General features: G+C 30.5%; 1 protein-coding gene across 1 annotated transcript; it reads left to right on the forward strand.

Moving 5' to 3' along the window:
- Positions 1 to 8,904: 8,904 nt before the first annotated feature.
- On the forward strand, positions 8,905 to 14,220 carry LOC141717819 (uncharacterized). Its single transcript, XM_074520027.1, has 13 exons — positions 8,905 to 8,944; positions 9,033 to 9,094; positions 9,405 to 9,539; positions 10,804 to 10,864; positions 10,952 to 10,972; positions 11,058 to 11,195; positions 11,294 to 11,323; positions 11,567 to 12,219; positions 12,325 to 12,511; positions 12,603 to 12,812; positions 12,957 to 13,061; positions 13,182 to 13,434; positions 13,557 to 14,220. Exons 1-13 carry the CDS (start codon positions 8,905 to 8,907, stop codon positions 14,218 to 14,220), a joined length of 2,559 nt encoding a protein of 852 aa, XP_074376128.1.
- Positions 14,221 to 15,430: the final 1,210 nt, after the last annotated feature.

The following is a 15,430-nucleotide window of genomic DNA, read 5'->3' on the forward strand; positions in this document are numbered from 1 at the left end:
TAGTATTATATGTGTGCTACTCAAGATCCACAATTTTAGCCACGAATACGATAAAACTATCTATTCAAATATATCTACCTTCAAAAACCACTATTTCAAATTACATCAGACATTTATCTCATTCATTCTTCTATTTTCAATTTTTTTCTTTTAATTCGACTTTTTACTCTTTTTTTTGTAATTTTAGTATAATTTTTTGTATTGATTTGATATGTCGTCTCTTTTACTCTTTCTTTTTTGTAATTTTAGTATTATTTTTTTGTATTGATTTGGTATGTTTGTATAAATATTTTTAATCTACATTTATAATTTGAAATTCAAAAAGCAAGCTATCTATGGAAAAAGATTCTAGACTAATCAATCATGCATGATTTGCTCCTTTATTTGTTATATTTTTAAATTTTGAATTTCATACTTATCTATAGAAACTGTGACGGCCTCAACCCCGGGTCAGGAGTTGACGTCACTAACAACATGAAACTACAATTATAATACAACTAACTTACTTTATTTCAATATAAACAACTCTTCCACAAGATCTTCTCCAGGTTCAAGTCTAATTTAGGTTACACACTTATTACAAACCATCTTATTAAAAGCAACCTGTCATGACTATTATTCTACAGCAACTCACAGACCACACTTTGTCAGACACAACCTATTCAGAGGAGCTTGACACAGGAGGAATTGGAAACTGGCCGTTAGCAAAACAGCAACATCCCCTAGGCATCTGCAATGCGAAAATATACAAACATATTTGCAAGAGTGAGCGATCGACCGCTCAGCAGTACCACTATATGAATACTAACTAAAACAGTTTATAATGAACAATTGTAGGAACATAAATTACAATTTGTTAGTAGAAAACAAGTAAAACAAGTGTGAACAGATAAAAACTGAGAAACTGTTGAAAACTGGATCTTTAATAGCTAGCATGCTCTCTAAATATTTTATTAATTGTGATATGTAAATACCAGGGTTAAATTTTAGCATGCTACTTCCATTTTCAAATCATTCGCCCCATCGCAGGACCTATAAAACTAATTATTCCGTTACGAGAACCATAAAATTTGTCCCATTACAGGACCTATAAAATTTGTTCCTCTCCGGGAACCTCAAAATCACTTGCTCAGATATAAAAGTATTGGAAGATCCCTGGTGAGACAGCTGATCAGGCTATCCTATGAAACTTGTTCCGGAACTCAGAGACTAGCTAGGTCTCTGTCACGCTGGGCCGGTGGTTATAATAGGGTGCGCAACCACTTCGCCTCTTATGCTAACTTCCAGGCCGTTACGGGCCTTCTGCGCACACTCATCCACTTATCTGATCATTTTTATCCAGTTTTCCAAATCACTTACCTATCTCCTGTCAAAACAATTATGTATAACACAACACATTTTCCAAAACATTTTATTCAAAATTTTAGAGATAGACATTTTCAGAAGTTACTTTTCCCCCAAAACACAAGTTAACAAAACAATTTAAACCCAGGGGATACATAACTTAAATCATTCTGTTCCACTACGAGAATAAAAAAACATTATATTCATATATGCTGAACCATAAAGATATGGTCAGGGGTACTTGCCTTAATACGCTTTAACACTAATTTCTGACTGGCTTTGAACCGACCGGGATGCTAAGGATTTCGACTGGAACCTACAAGAACCGAAATACCATAAATTAGACGTCCGAATATGCTTGACTATCCTCGCTAACCATCTACCCGAACGTTAACAAAACCCGACTCGTAATATATCTAATATTATAATACACGTATCAATTAGGGTTCACGTCTTCGAAAGTCGATTCGGTGTTCGTTTTCAGAAAATAGGTATATTTATCCTTTTATGAAATTAGGGTTATCGATTTTCGTAAAGTATTTCATCACAACACATAATCAGATTTTGTATAAAGTACGTTAATATAATTGATCGACGTTCTGATAGTCATTGAGTACGGCCTCATATTCCCGTAATTTATTTTTTTTCGGAAATCGGGCAGCACCTCCTTTGTTTATCGGCTAACCCGTCGAACGTCCCGACGTCAAATCAATCACAACCAATTCAAACCAAACACAATACAACTCCCAACCACCGATTCCAGTCAACACTGTCAATTCTCAAATTCACAAACACCAATTATTCGTTATTATCCGCATTTTTATGTCTTAACTCGCATTTTGTAATTTTATTCGAAATTTACATTTTAAATCGTATTTTGTATTTTAAATTGTAGGACTCAGAATAACGTCATCACAGTCCACCGTCCGCTCGTATAAATTCATCGCGGACGACGGTAAAATTTATTGGTACCCGTTAAATTTACGGGTTTCCAAATAAATTCCACCGATTTAAATAAATAATCCTGCAAAATAAAATTATATCATAGAATTAATCAGGAATTATTCACACAATTAATTTCCAAGATGAATTGCAATATTCGAACTAAGCAATAACCAGAATGTCACAATCGACAAAAACAGAGAGTAAAACACGGCCCTTGCACACAACACACACAAACAGACCTGCACCCACACACACCAACCTCACACACACTCGAAACGCACACACACAAAACACACACAGTCACAATCGCACAAACATGCACACAATCTGCAGGGAAAGGAAGTGGGCAATATAGGGGAGGGGAAAGAGAGAGCAAAGAAAGAGAAGAAGAGAGGAGGAATGGAGAGAAACCGGAGGAGGTGAAGCGGCGGAACTGGAGGCGGTAACCGGAGGGCGACGGCCGAAAAACAGAGAGAAAAAGAAAAAGGAAAACGGAAGAGACGAGAGGGAGGAAGAGAAGAAAAGAGCGAGGGAGAGGAGAGATTGAGAGAGAGATAAGAAAGAGGAGTGCAGGAGAGATTAGGCGAGATGAGGGAATGAAACGGGTTAAACCCGACTAAAACCACTCCCTGCCCCTTTTTTTATTTTTATAAACCCCGCAACAAACTATTATCTGACCCGTACTTTGTTTGACGATACAATTCATAATTAATATAAATTGAAATAAATTCCCAACTAGATTCAAAATTTCCGAACTAAATAAAACTAGTCAAATAAAATTTTCGTAAATTTTAGAATAATTTCTAAAACGAAATTTATTCCCGTTTTTATCAATTAAACGGATCGACGCGCAGGTGAAATAAATCCCAAAAATCTCCGAACAACTTTTAAAATTTTCAAAATATTATAAAATAAATAAAATATGAATTTCAAAATTTTTAAGAAATTTTAGAATTAAATACCGATTTTACTATTAAATGAAATCATAGAATCATTTAAAGATAAATAAACAGTAAAATATTGATTTCTAAATTTTATAAATTCCTAAAAATAATAAATAAAATTTTAAAGCGATAAAAATAATTTTAGAGACAATCCAAATATTTATGAAAATAAATCTTGAATATAACCACTTTTAACCATAAAACAAATAACACAATGCCACAACTAATTACACAAACGATCCTCGAACACCAATAATCACACATAATTAATAAAATATTAACAAAAATAATATTCAACTGACAGATCTCATACACATAACTTATTTAATGATTTAATAATTACACATTTAAATATTACAGAAATATACGAGTCGTTATAGAAACTATCACTCCTTGATTTGTAAATTGAGTTAAATTATTGATATATATATATATCTGTTATTCTTCTTCTCTCAAATTTTAAATTTCAGAATCTCATTTTCTCTCTTTCTTTTTGCAGGTTACATGTAGATTTTAATTGAGTTTCATTTGCTAATGAACAATCAGGTTAGTACATCATTTTTTCTGTTTTTCTTTTAATTCGTCTCTGCACTCATTTCTTTATGTAGTGTTGTTTTTTGTATTGATAATATGTTTGTACTATTTCCAAGCATTGTTGGGTTAAGAATTCTTGGAGGTCTGTTAGTTATGTCATGAGGGATTTTGTTGTTATTTTGGTATTGCTGATGATGGCATTGCACTTGCACAATTAGAATTTCTGGCCTTTTTATTGGCTAGCTCAGGGGACCATGTTCCGAGAAATCTTTGTTCTTGGCCATGATTGGTAAATTTTGTCCTGTTTTTCCATTTGTTTTAACTATTTTTGTAGAGTGAGTTGACACTAGTGAATTGCAACTCTATTGTACCGCGATTGGTGCATTGATCTTTGCAGCGTTAATGCTTTTTGCTGGTTGGTTTCATTATCATAAAGCTGCTCCAAAATTATGAATAGAATCTTTGTATTTAATATATGATATGATTAATACTATTTATTCAACAAATTAGATTGATTGATACGAGTTGATTTTTTGTTACGATAAATTGATGAATGGTTCTTGATGTCACAGTGGACATGGAAGCTTCTCTGATAATATTGAGAAGGATGGATCTTGGGTTCCTGTAAAGTTTCTTCACTCTCATACTCATAACTCAAGAATTATTTTTTCACAGTTCCTTATAATAAAATGTGCATCAATATTTTTTATTTTGGTTTCAGCTACCAGAAAAGATATACAAAAGTCTGTCAGTCCACATTAAACTTCTGAGATTCAAGATTCCTTTTCCCATATTTGCATATCTTCATATCTGGTGAGAAATCATCTCTGTTTTGATAGAAGCTAACATATGTCTCTAAGTTCTTAGAACATAAAAGCTCATAATTTCTACGTATAATCTGCATAAATAACATATCAGCAAAAGTCTAGGGAAGAAAGGTTCACAGTTCAACCCATATAGTGATATATTTCACCTGAGTGAGAAGAATTTGGTGGTAACGTCGACATTGTGTTGGACTGCAATGCTAGCTTTCCTTGGCTACATGGCTAATACATTTGGCTAGGACTGCTGCAGTTAATACTATTAAATTGAAGTGATATTGCACTTTGTATCATGTATCATGCAAAGAAGTGCTGATGCAATTGGCAATGATGGAGGAAGCTAATGCTAGAGGAATGATTTGAAGTTTAACTGTAATGCCATATTTCAGTGTTAGTGTCGGTGATTTTTGCTAATTTGTAGTATGTTGCTTAGTGAGCATCAATTTTCTAAATTATGACCAAGTAATGTAAGATTGTAATAGTAAAGTTATGTTGCTTAGTGAGCATCAATTTTCTAAATTATGACCAAGTAATGTAAGATTGTAATAGTAAAGTAAATAGTGAGTGGGTTCTTCTTTAGTATATTTGGTCCAAGAGCATGTGAGACTGCATGTTATGTTTAATAATTGTATTAGTATCTTCTTTGTGAGGTTTGAACTATCAGGGCTTGTTGTGTTCTATTTTAATATATCAATTGACTTTATAAAAAAAGGACATTTTTATAGTTACAGAAATTGCAAAGTATATAAATAATAAATTTAGTACAAGTTTATTCATTTTTACATTTTATTAAAAAAATCAGATTAAAAAGTATCATAGTATATAAATAATAAATTTAGTTTATATGCATACTTTTTATTGTATTTAACTAATAAAATTACTAAGTTCATTCAAATTATGTACAAAAAATATTATGAAGATAAAAGTGCAATATTAAACTATGAAAAGTTTGGATAAATTATGTAACCTTATGTAATATTGATTTTGAGGTCAATTATCTTTTGATATTAAAATCTCAAATATTGAATGAATTAATGAAAATCTCAAAAAATTTAAAAAAGAGATAGTGTGATATTTATGTGATATTTTTATGCATTTCAAAATATATGCATACACAGTTTAAATTTTCAAAAAAAATATATCTATCTGTATTTCAAAATCATTATTATATTTTATGTAATTCTAATTTTTTTACAGCAAATTATGTCGAGAAAAGAAATATTTTAATTTTATAATATTTTTTCTAAGAATTAATTTTATAATGCTTAAAATAGGAGGTGTCAATGTAAGGTGAATATAAGTACTATTAAATTGAATTTTTAATAAAAAAAATCCGTTAGAAAAATAATTTTAATGCACTAATATATACTTTTGTAAATTGTATATATCAAATATAACATAGTGGTTGTCAATTAACATATTTTAAAATAACTTATGTAAAGTATTTATATATTTTTTTTTCAAAATTTAAAGTGTGAGGTGTTGCCATGGCGAGTAATATTGAACTAAATTGTATATCAAAATTCAGCTATTTTGATATACTTTTCATTTGTCTATAGTATATATTTACCTTTTGACAATTAATGTAATTTATATAATTTTAAATTTTTTTACATCAATTTGTGGTGAGAAAATAAATATTTTGATTTTTTTTGAATAATTAATTTTATAATGTTTAAAATTGGAGGTGTGAGTTTAAGGTGGCTATCAGTAATATTAAAATAATTTTTTAACAAAAAGTTTTTTTTGCAAAATAATTTTAATGCACTAATATATATTTTTTGTAAATTATATACATCATATATAATATAATAGTTATCAAATAACTTATTTTAAAATAACTTATGTAAAGTATATATATTTATTTTGTCAAAGTTTAAAGTGTGAGGCCGGGTGATATTGAACTAAATTGTATGCTATTTTGAATATAACTATAAAAATTTTATTTTTATATATTTACCTTTTGACAATTAATGTAATTTTTATAATTTAAAATATTTTAATTTTATTATCTTTTTTTTTGAAAAATTAATTTTATAATGTTTAAAATTGGAAGTGTCAGTTTAAGGTGGATATCGGTAATATTAAAATAAATTATTAGTAAAAAGTTTTCGTTGTAAAATAATTTTAATGCGCTAATATTTTACTTTTGCAAATTGTATACAAATTGTATACATCAAATATAACATAGTGATTTTCAATTAACATATTTTAAAATAACTTATTTCAAAGTTTAAAGTGTTAGGTGTGGGACACCGAGTAATGTTGAACTAATTGATATGTTTAACAATTGTATTAGTGTCTTCTTCGTGAGTTTTGAACTATGAGGCTTGTTGTGTTCTATTTTAATATATTAATTGACTTTGTAAAAAAAGAACTTACAAAAATTGCATAGTATATAAATAATAAATTTAGTACAAATTTATACATTTTATTGAAAAAATCAGGTTAAATAGTATCATAGTATATAAATAATAAATTTAGTTTATATGAACTAATGTTTGCTTTTGTAAATTGTATACAACAAGTATAAGTTGTCAATTAACATATTTTAAAATAACTTATATAGAGCATTTATATTTTTTCAAAGTTTAAAGTGTGAGGTGTCGCCTAACGTGATGGCGGGTAATATTGAACTAAATTTTATATCAAAATTTAGCTATTATTTTGAATATTTTAATTTTTATTATCTTTTTTTTTTGAAGAATTCATTTTATTATGTTTAAAATTGAAAGTGTCACTTTAAGGTGACTATCAGTAATATTAAAATGTTGAAGAATCAAAATTTGTGTTGACGGGTATTTCAACCATCCTTATATTACTTCTCTGTCATATGTGTCGTTTTCAAACCTGATTAGAATTTGATAACGTCATATTTTTTGTTAGAGCTCTCAACTCCCTTTATAATCTAACTAAAGTAGGTTAGAAGGTTAATATCTAAAACAAGTGCATATACTGCATCTGTTTATGTAGATATTTAGTTATTGTTGCAATTTCGTCAATATTATTTTGTGTATGATGTTCCATGCACGGGTAATCTTAGATTTATGTGAAAAGTTTAAACATGATATCGGTTTTAAGCATGTTGAAGGGGATTTTGACTCACAACAAGAAAATGGTTATCAAAACAACTTGATAATCATCACACGCTGCTCAAACATAGAGGAGTACAAAAATGTGGTATCACTGATACACATACTACATTATTTTTTTATTACTTATTCTTCTATTTCTTTTTATTTTGACATTATTAGTGGCAAGTTTAAATACAACATATCTTATAAATATTCCAGAATTTAATTTTTTTAAGGGGAACTAATGAATATGCTTTCTATCCGGGTGATTATGCTATCGATGTGCGCATTTTTATCCCTATATCACTTTCATTACTCTCAAATGCAAGTTACGCGTGACCGGTTATATTGTTACATTTCTTACCGTGTTAGACACAATATTCATGAAACAAGTTTTCTAAACTCTCAATCATATTCTTTGTGATTACAACTGACAGAGAATATTGTGGATACACTGCACAAACTCTCAGTCAATTAATCAATGAAAATAGTGCATATATGTTTAAAAGTTGAAAATATTATGCAACTCTACCATAATCAACTTCATTTAACTGCACTATATATTCACATGCTTGGGCTCTCAACCTATACTCAAAATCAGAAGAACATAATAGAGATACACATTCTTGATTTTCACAAATATAAATTGAAGTTTTATATTAATTTATTAAGTTTCTCCTCTTCTTGCATTCAGATATGAACGACCATCAGCATTTTTCCGCTTTGGATGCTACTCAAGTAGCTTGGAAATTGAAGGTTCGAGTGACAAGAATGTGGATATCAAGGAATAACCATGGGGAGGCAATAGGGCATAATCTTATTCTGTTGGACTGTAAGGTGTGATTTAATTATATCAGTTGCATTCGAACCATTGTTCACATCTCTTGGCGCATATTTTGTGTATTAACATCCTAATTTTAATCCCGATGATGAGAAATCCTGATTTCTTCTGCAACAAGATATGATCAAGATCATGATATGTTCCTGGATTTCTCCTTCATCAGGATATGAATCAATATCAGGATATGAATCAGGGTTTGTTAGCATCGGGATTAGAATCATCATGTGATTACAATCTTAACTATCAATTAGATTCTCCATTATTACAATTCACTGAGAATATTATGGCTACACAAATTCTTAATCAATTAATCAATGAAAATAGTGCATATCTGTTTAAAAGTTAAAAAGATTATGCAACTCTACCATAATCAATTTCGTTTAACCGTACTATATATTCACATGGCTGGGCTCTCAACCTATACTCAAACATCAAAAGAAGGTAATAGAGGTACACATTTTTTTATTTTCTTAAATATACATTGAAGTTCCATAGTAATTTATTAAGCTTCTCCTCTTCCTGCATTCAGATATGAACGACCATCAGCATTTGTCCGCTCTGGATGTTACTCAAGTAGCTTGGACATTGAAGGTTCGAGCGAACAATCCCATTTCTCACATCTATTGGAGCATACTCTACATATTAACATCCTGATTCTAATCTTGATGCTGAGAACTCCTGATTTCTTATGCAACAAGATATGAATCAGGGTTTGTCAGTATCAGGATTAGAATGAGGATGTGATTACAATCTTAACTCTCAATTATATTCTCCATGATTACAATTCACATAGAATATTGTGGCAACTTCAGCATTAGGATTAGAATCAGGATGTGAATACGAATAGTATATTGTTTCATATCTATGTTTTTAGTTAACTTTTTTTAAAAAACATTTGCAGAACACACATATGCTTGCAATCTTGCCATTAGCTATTTGGAATCAATTTGTGATTTCCATGACATCTACTATTCAAGAGACTTCCAACAAATCTTTTAGAAAACTGGAGAATCATTTTGCAAATTATAGAGCATTGGTATGGATCTGTGCTGATAAAAAAAATATTTTAATTGTATAATATTTAAACGACGAGACGTCGCAATAATATTAAAATACTTTTGAATAAAAAATTTCCTTAAGCAGAATACTGACTTTTGTTTTAATGCATTAATTTATATGTTTTGTATATGTATTCAGGTAAAACATTATGATTTTCAATTCAACAGTTTTAAAATAACTTATATTAGTATTTATATCTTTTAATTTTCAAAATTTTAAACTGCGAGGTGTCGCCGTAAGGCGACGCCGAGTAATATTGCACTATTTTTTTATATTTAAGTTATATATATAGTAATACAGTTAGAGAGTAATTGACAAAAATTGATTTCAAATTCACATGTGTAAGCAATATATGTAGAAATGTAACATTGTAGTTTTCAATTCAAATGATTTAAAATAACTTATATTGAGTACTTTCATTTTTTAATTTTCCAAATTTTAAACTACGAGGTATCGTCGTAAGGCGATGCCGAGTAATATAGAACTAATTTTTTTATATTTAAGTTATATATATAGAAATACAGTTAGAGAGTAATTGACACAAATTAATTTCAAATTCATATGTTTAAGCAATATATATAGAAATGTAACATTGCAGTTTTCAATTCAACGGTTTTAAAATAACTCATATTAAGTATTTACATTTTTTTAATTTTTCAAATTTTAAATTGCGAGGGGTCGCCGTAAGGCGACGCCGAGTAATATTGAACTAATTTTTTATATTTGAAATTTATATACAGAAATACAGTTAAAGGAGTAATTGACAAAAATTGATTTCGAGTTCACATGTTTAAGCAATATATGTAGAAAAACATATATGTGAACAAATATTGATTAACTGAAAAAAACTGAAATAATATTTATAAACTGAAAAAACTGTGTAAATAATATTTATTGACTGAAAAAGTGAACGATACAAAATGAAATATAAACAAAATATCAACACTTATCTAAATTGAATTAATTATAAATTAATAACAAAATATATAAATGAAATTATATGATTTAAAATATTTTTAAAATAAATTAAAGTTCAATGAGATACTAATTCATATTATTACAGGGAGATACTGGTTTGTTAAAATTTGTTCACAGACACATGTTTACAGGGAGATACTGATTTGTTAAAATGTGTTCACAGACACATGTTTACAAATGCATCAGAAGCCAAATTTGAACATAAATCAGGCTCAACTTGATCATCGCGTGCTGGAAACTCCTTCACAAGCTAAAAAAATCAGCGTAAGAGACGTGTAACAGTTCATATTCCAGAGCCTGAGCAAATTGGTGTCAAAAGGCCAGGTATTCCGACATACTCACTTGTCAACATCACACAATATTAAAAAGTATTGCAACCTTGAACTGATGTTTTCTATTATTTATACTCAGTTTGGTTTCCAGCTTCACACGGTATGTCCCCGTCTTTGTGAGCCTATATAGTTTCGTACATGTTTATGATTTAAATTAGAATAACATTCTCTAATATCAATTTCAGATAACAATGATTCAATAAGAACGCCTAGAGCAAATGACGGTTCTTCTGCGTCTGGTAAAAGGAATTTGTTTGAAGCATTCAACGACGCTGCTGAGATACAAATCGAACACATGCCGGACTATGAGCAATATATTTCTGGTAAAATATATTAAGACAGATTTCAGTCAGTTTTTTAGACAATAAGCCATTTTTTATTTACCAGAAAAAATTATATTTCTATATATTATTTTTTTCAGATGATAATGCAGATGACTCAGACGCTGAAGGTATGTTCAAACTGATAACCACTCATTACAATCAAACCTCAATGATTATCCTATTTAGATGACCATTAATCTATTTCTTTAATATTATCATAGTACAGCTCATAGAGGTGAGTACTTATTCGATGATGAAGAAGACAATAATTAATATTTCCCAAGTAGCATAAATATTTTAACTACGTCACAAAGGAAACATAATTTATGAAACTATGACATTTTTATCATTATATTAATTTTTATTGTCAGATTTATGGACGGGATACATGGACCTCGGGCCTCCATCTAAGGTATGTCAGAAGTGTAACGCACGAATGTGGAATGAAGAACGGAACAATAAATCATCGAAGAATAGCACACCAACTTTTACAATGTGTTGCAAAGATGGTCGAGTTAAGCTTCCTGCTGAAAAATGTCCTCCTCCCTTCCTTGCTTCTTTGCTATCTGGAGGTGAAAAATTTGATCACTACAGGCTCAACATAAGAACATATAATTCCCTATTTCAGTTCACCTCAATTTGTGGCAAAATAGATCGCAAAATTAACAAGGGAGGAGGGCCTTACTGTTTTAAACTTAATGGCCAAAACTATCATCTAATTGGATGCCTCAAACACAAGGATGGTCAACCAGCAAAATTCTGCCAACTGTATGTGTATGACACTGAAAATGAAATAGAAAATCGCATGAATGTAGTACCTGGCTCGGAAGTGCTTGATCTAGATATTGTAGAAGGGTTGTTAAAGATCTTTGACGAAAATAATCAATTGGCAGAAGGTTTTCGTTATGCGCGTGATCGTATTAATCTTGGTGAAACATACGACTTTAGTTTGCTTTTGGTTTCATCTAAGTCATCCTCTGGCAGGAAAAACCAGGTTGGACCTTCAAATGAGGTGGCAGCCTTGGTAGTTGGAGATAACGATGATACTTGCCCATTCAGAGATATTGTCGTTCAAACAAATCAGATGTATCTGAAAAGAATATATGTAACCTGAAAGCACTTTATACAGCTTCAATATCCATTACTTTTTCCTTATGGTGATGATGGTTTTCATATAGATATCCCCCTTCACAACAAGAAGCCTAAAGTGCCGGATGAGAATGTAAGTGATCTACATCCAGATGAGACTCAGCACAAAACTACTATCACAATGCGAGAATATTTTGCTTATAAGTTAATGATACGCCTAGAAGAAGGTACTTTTAACCACTGTATTCTGATGTATAATATATTAGGGTTGTGCTCAGAATTATATCTTTAGTGCTAACTTTATATTTACTATAACAGGCATGAATCTTCATCTTGGCGGTCGTTTATGGCAACAATTTGTGGTAGATGCCTTTGCAGCAGTTGAGCAATATAGACTGGACTGGATTCGAGCTCATCAGAATATAATAAGGTCTGATCTTTATAAATCTATTCGTGATTTGGTATCAAAAGTTGATACAAATCCATCTACAAAAGGCAAGAATGTCATCCTTCCTGCAACTCACACTGGTTCGCAAAGATATATGAATTAATACTTCAAAGATTCATTAGCTATTTGTCGTACCATCGGTCATCCATCCCTATTTTTGACAATGATGTGTAATGCACAATGGCCTAAGATTAAGAGTATAATGAAATTTTTCCCTGGAGTAGATGTTGCTGACAAACCTGATGTGACAGCAAGAGTTTTCAAGTTAAAACTTGACCAGTTGTTGGACCTTATCAAACACAAGAATTATTTTGGGAAATGCATAGGAGGTAGTAATGCACTCTTATGATTTAGTTTCTTCCTTACAATTATAAAATCTTAGTTTATTACATATTGTTTATACCTTTTAAAGTCGTAAATAAATATATCACTGTTTCTTTCTTTTGTAGTAATGCATGTAATTGAATTTCAAAAGTGCGGTCTTCCTCACTATCACATGTTAATATGGTTGCACCCGAGAGATCGCTCACAAAATGTTGATGATATTAATCAGTTAATCTCGGCTGAAATACCGGATAAAAATCATGATCCTATTGGTTTTAATGTTGTCAACAGTCACATGATTCATGGGCCATGTGGAAAAGATTACTCCTACTCTCCTTGCATGGTTAAGGGGAATTGTGGTCGTCATTTTCCTAAAAGGTGTTGATTTTTTCATATTGGCATCTGCATTGGTATATGTTTAATAAGCCTGTATTTTTTATACCAAGATTTAACAACATAAATGTAGCAATATAATAACCATCCTTTTTTTCCTTATCCAGGTTTAATGCTCACACATTTTTTGACGATTGTGGCTTTCCTGTATATCGTAGACTACGCACAGGATTGACTGTGACAAAGAAAGGAGTGGAAGTTGATAACCAATACGTGGTTCCTTATAATAGGGATTTATTAGTCCGTTTCCACTGTCATGTTAATTTGGAGGTTTGTAACAGTTCGCGATCTTTGAAGTATTTATTTAAATACTGCTTGAAAGGTCACGATACGGCTACCATGATTCTGAGGAAAAAACAACAAGGAAATGAAGCAAGCACTTCATCTTCAAAACCAAAGTCAAATGATGTAATAAAAAACTTCCTTGATGGTCGTTACATATGTGCTTCGGAAGCTGCCTGGCGTCTTTTAGGATTTGACATACATCATTATTTTCCTACTGTTGAGCGTTTGCCAGTGCATTTGGAAGGAGAAAAGAGTGTGTCTTTTAAGCAACATGAAAATCTTCAAGATGTTGCGGAGAAGGCTAAAAAGAGATTTAGCAAATTGGAAGGATGGTTTCAGGCAAATAAAAACATACCAGAGGCAAGACAGTTTACATATCATCAGTTTCCTCAGAATTTTACTTGGAAACATGATCAAAACAGGTGGAAGATTCGTGAACGTGGTACAGTTTTTGGGCGTTTATCTGATGTTCAAGCATTTTCTTGAGAAATATTTTATCTACGTATGATTTTGATGCACATTAAAGGAGCAACATCTTTCAAAAACCTCAGAACTGTTAATGGCATTGTGTATAATACATACAAAGAGGCATGTGATGCTCTTGGCCTATTAAAGAATGACAAACAATGGGATGTCGCCATGACCGAGAATTCCAATCATGCTATGCCCTTTCAGCTGAGATAATTGTTTGTATTCATATTATCTAATAATCAGGTGGCAGATCCTTTGAAACTATGGCAACAACATTGGAAAACAATGGCAGATGATGTTCTCTACTCAAGGCGTAAAATTTCTGGAAATGTTAATCTCCTGTTAAGTGAATCAGATATTCAGAACATAACTCTAATAGGTAATTTGAACTATTTAATTTTTGTCTCATATTTCTGGAGATATAACTGAAGTCATGTTGATGTGTTATATTGAGCTAAAAGTTGTTATATTTCACATGGTTATAATGAACTCATTTTTCCTTTTTAACTATAATTTTCTATGTAGCAGATTATAGAATCCTAATTCTGCCTCAATTAATTGAAGATATTCCTCGCACTTAAAATTTAAAATATCACTACTATACCCACCTACATTTATAATAGTTTCATGTATGTGACTAATTTCTTATTATGAGGAATAAGCTCCTCAGAATGATAGTTGTTGCAAACTGTTTGGTAACATAAATCTACAGCTAAGTGAATCCGAATTCCAGAACATAACTGTAACAAGTAATTTGAACTATTTAATTTTTGTCTCATTTCTGGAGATATAACTGAGGTCATGTTGCTTTGTTATATCAAGATGTGTCACTTTTACAGGTTAGTCTTCATGGTTGCTATCAGTATACTATTAAGTCTATGTGTAAACAAACTTTTTAATAAGTAGATGGATAATTAACTTTAATAGATTTTTTTAATCTCAATATACAAATATAATCCACTGTCAACTTTCATTATTGAAGTAGACACCATTCTATAATGCTATACAAAATTGAAATATCTGATTAGTAATGTTTAGACAGTAATAAAAATCAACTATATGCCAAATCTATTCACATACTGTGTACCAATCTAATGCAAAGTTTAAGTAGGAACAAGATTGATAAAAATATTCTCATACTTTAAAGAATCCTCATGGTGTACTATTTATGTTATGTAATATTTACTGTATTTTTTTAAAAAGTATTTAATTAAAAAAAATATTT

The sequence above is a fragment of the Apium graveolens genome, chromosome 1, assembly GCF_009905375.1.
Source record: "Apium graveolens cultivar Ventura chromosome 1, ASM990537v1, whole genome shotgun sequence".
Classification (NCBI taxonomy): Eukaryota; Viridiplantae; Streptophyta; class Magnoliopsida; order Apiales; family Apiaceae; genus Apium; species Apium graveolens.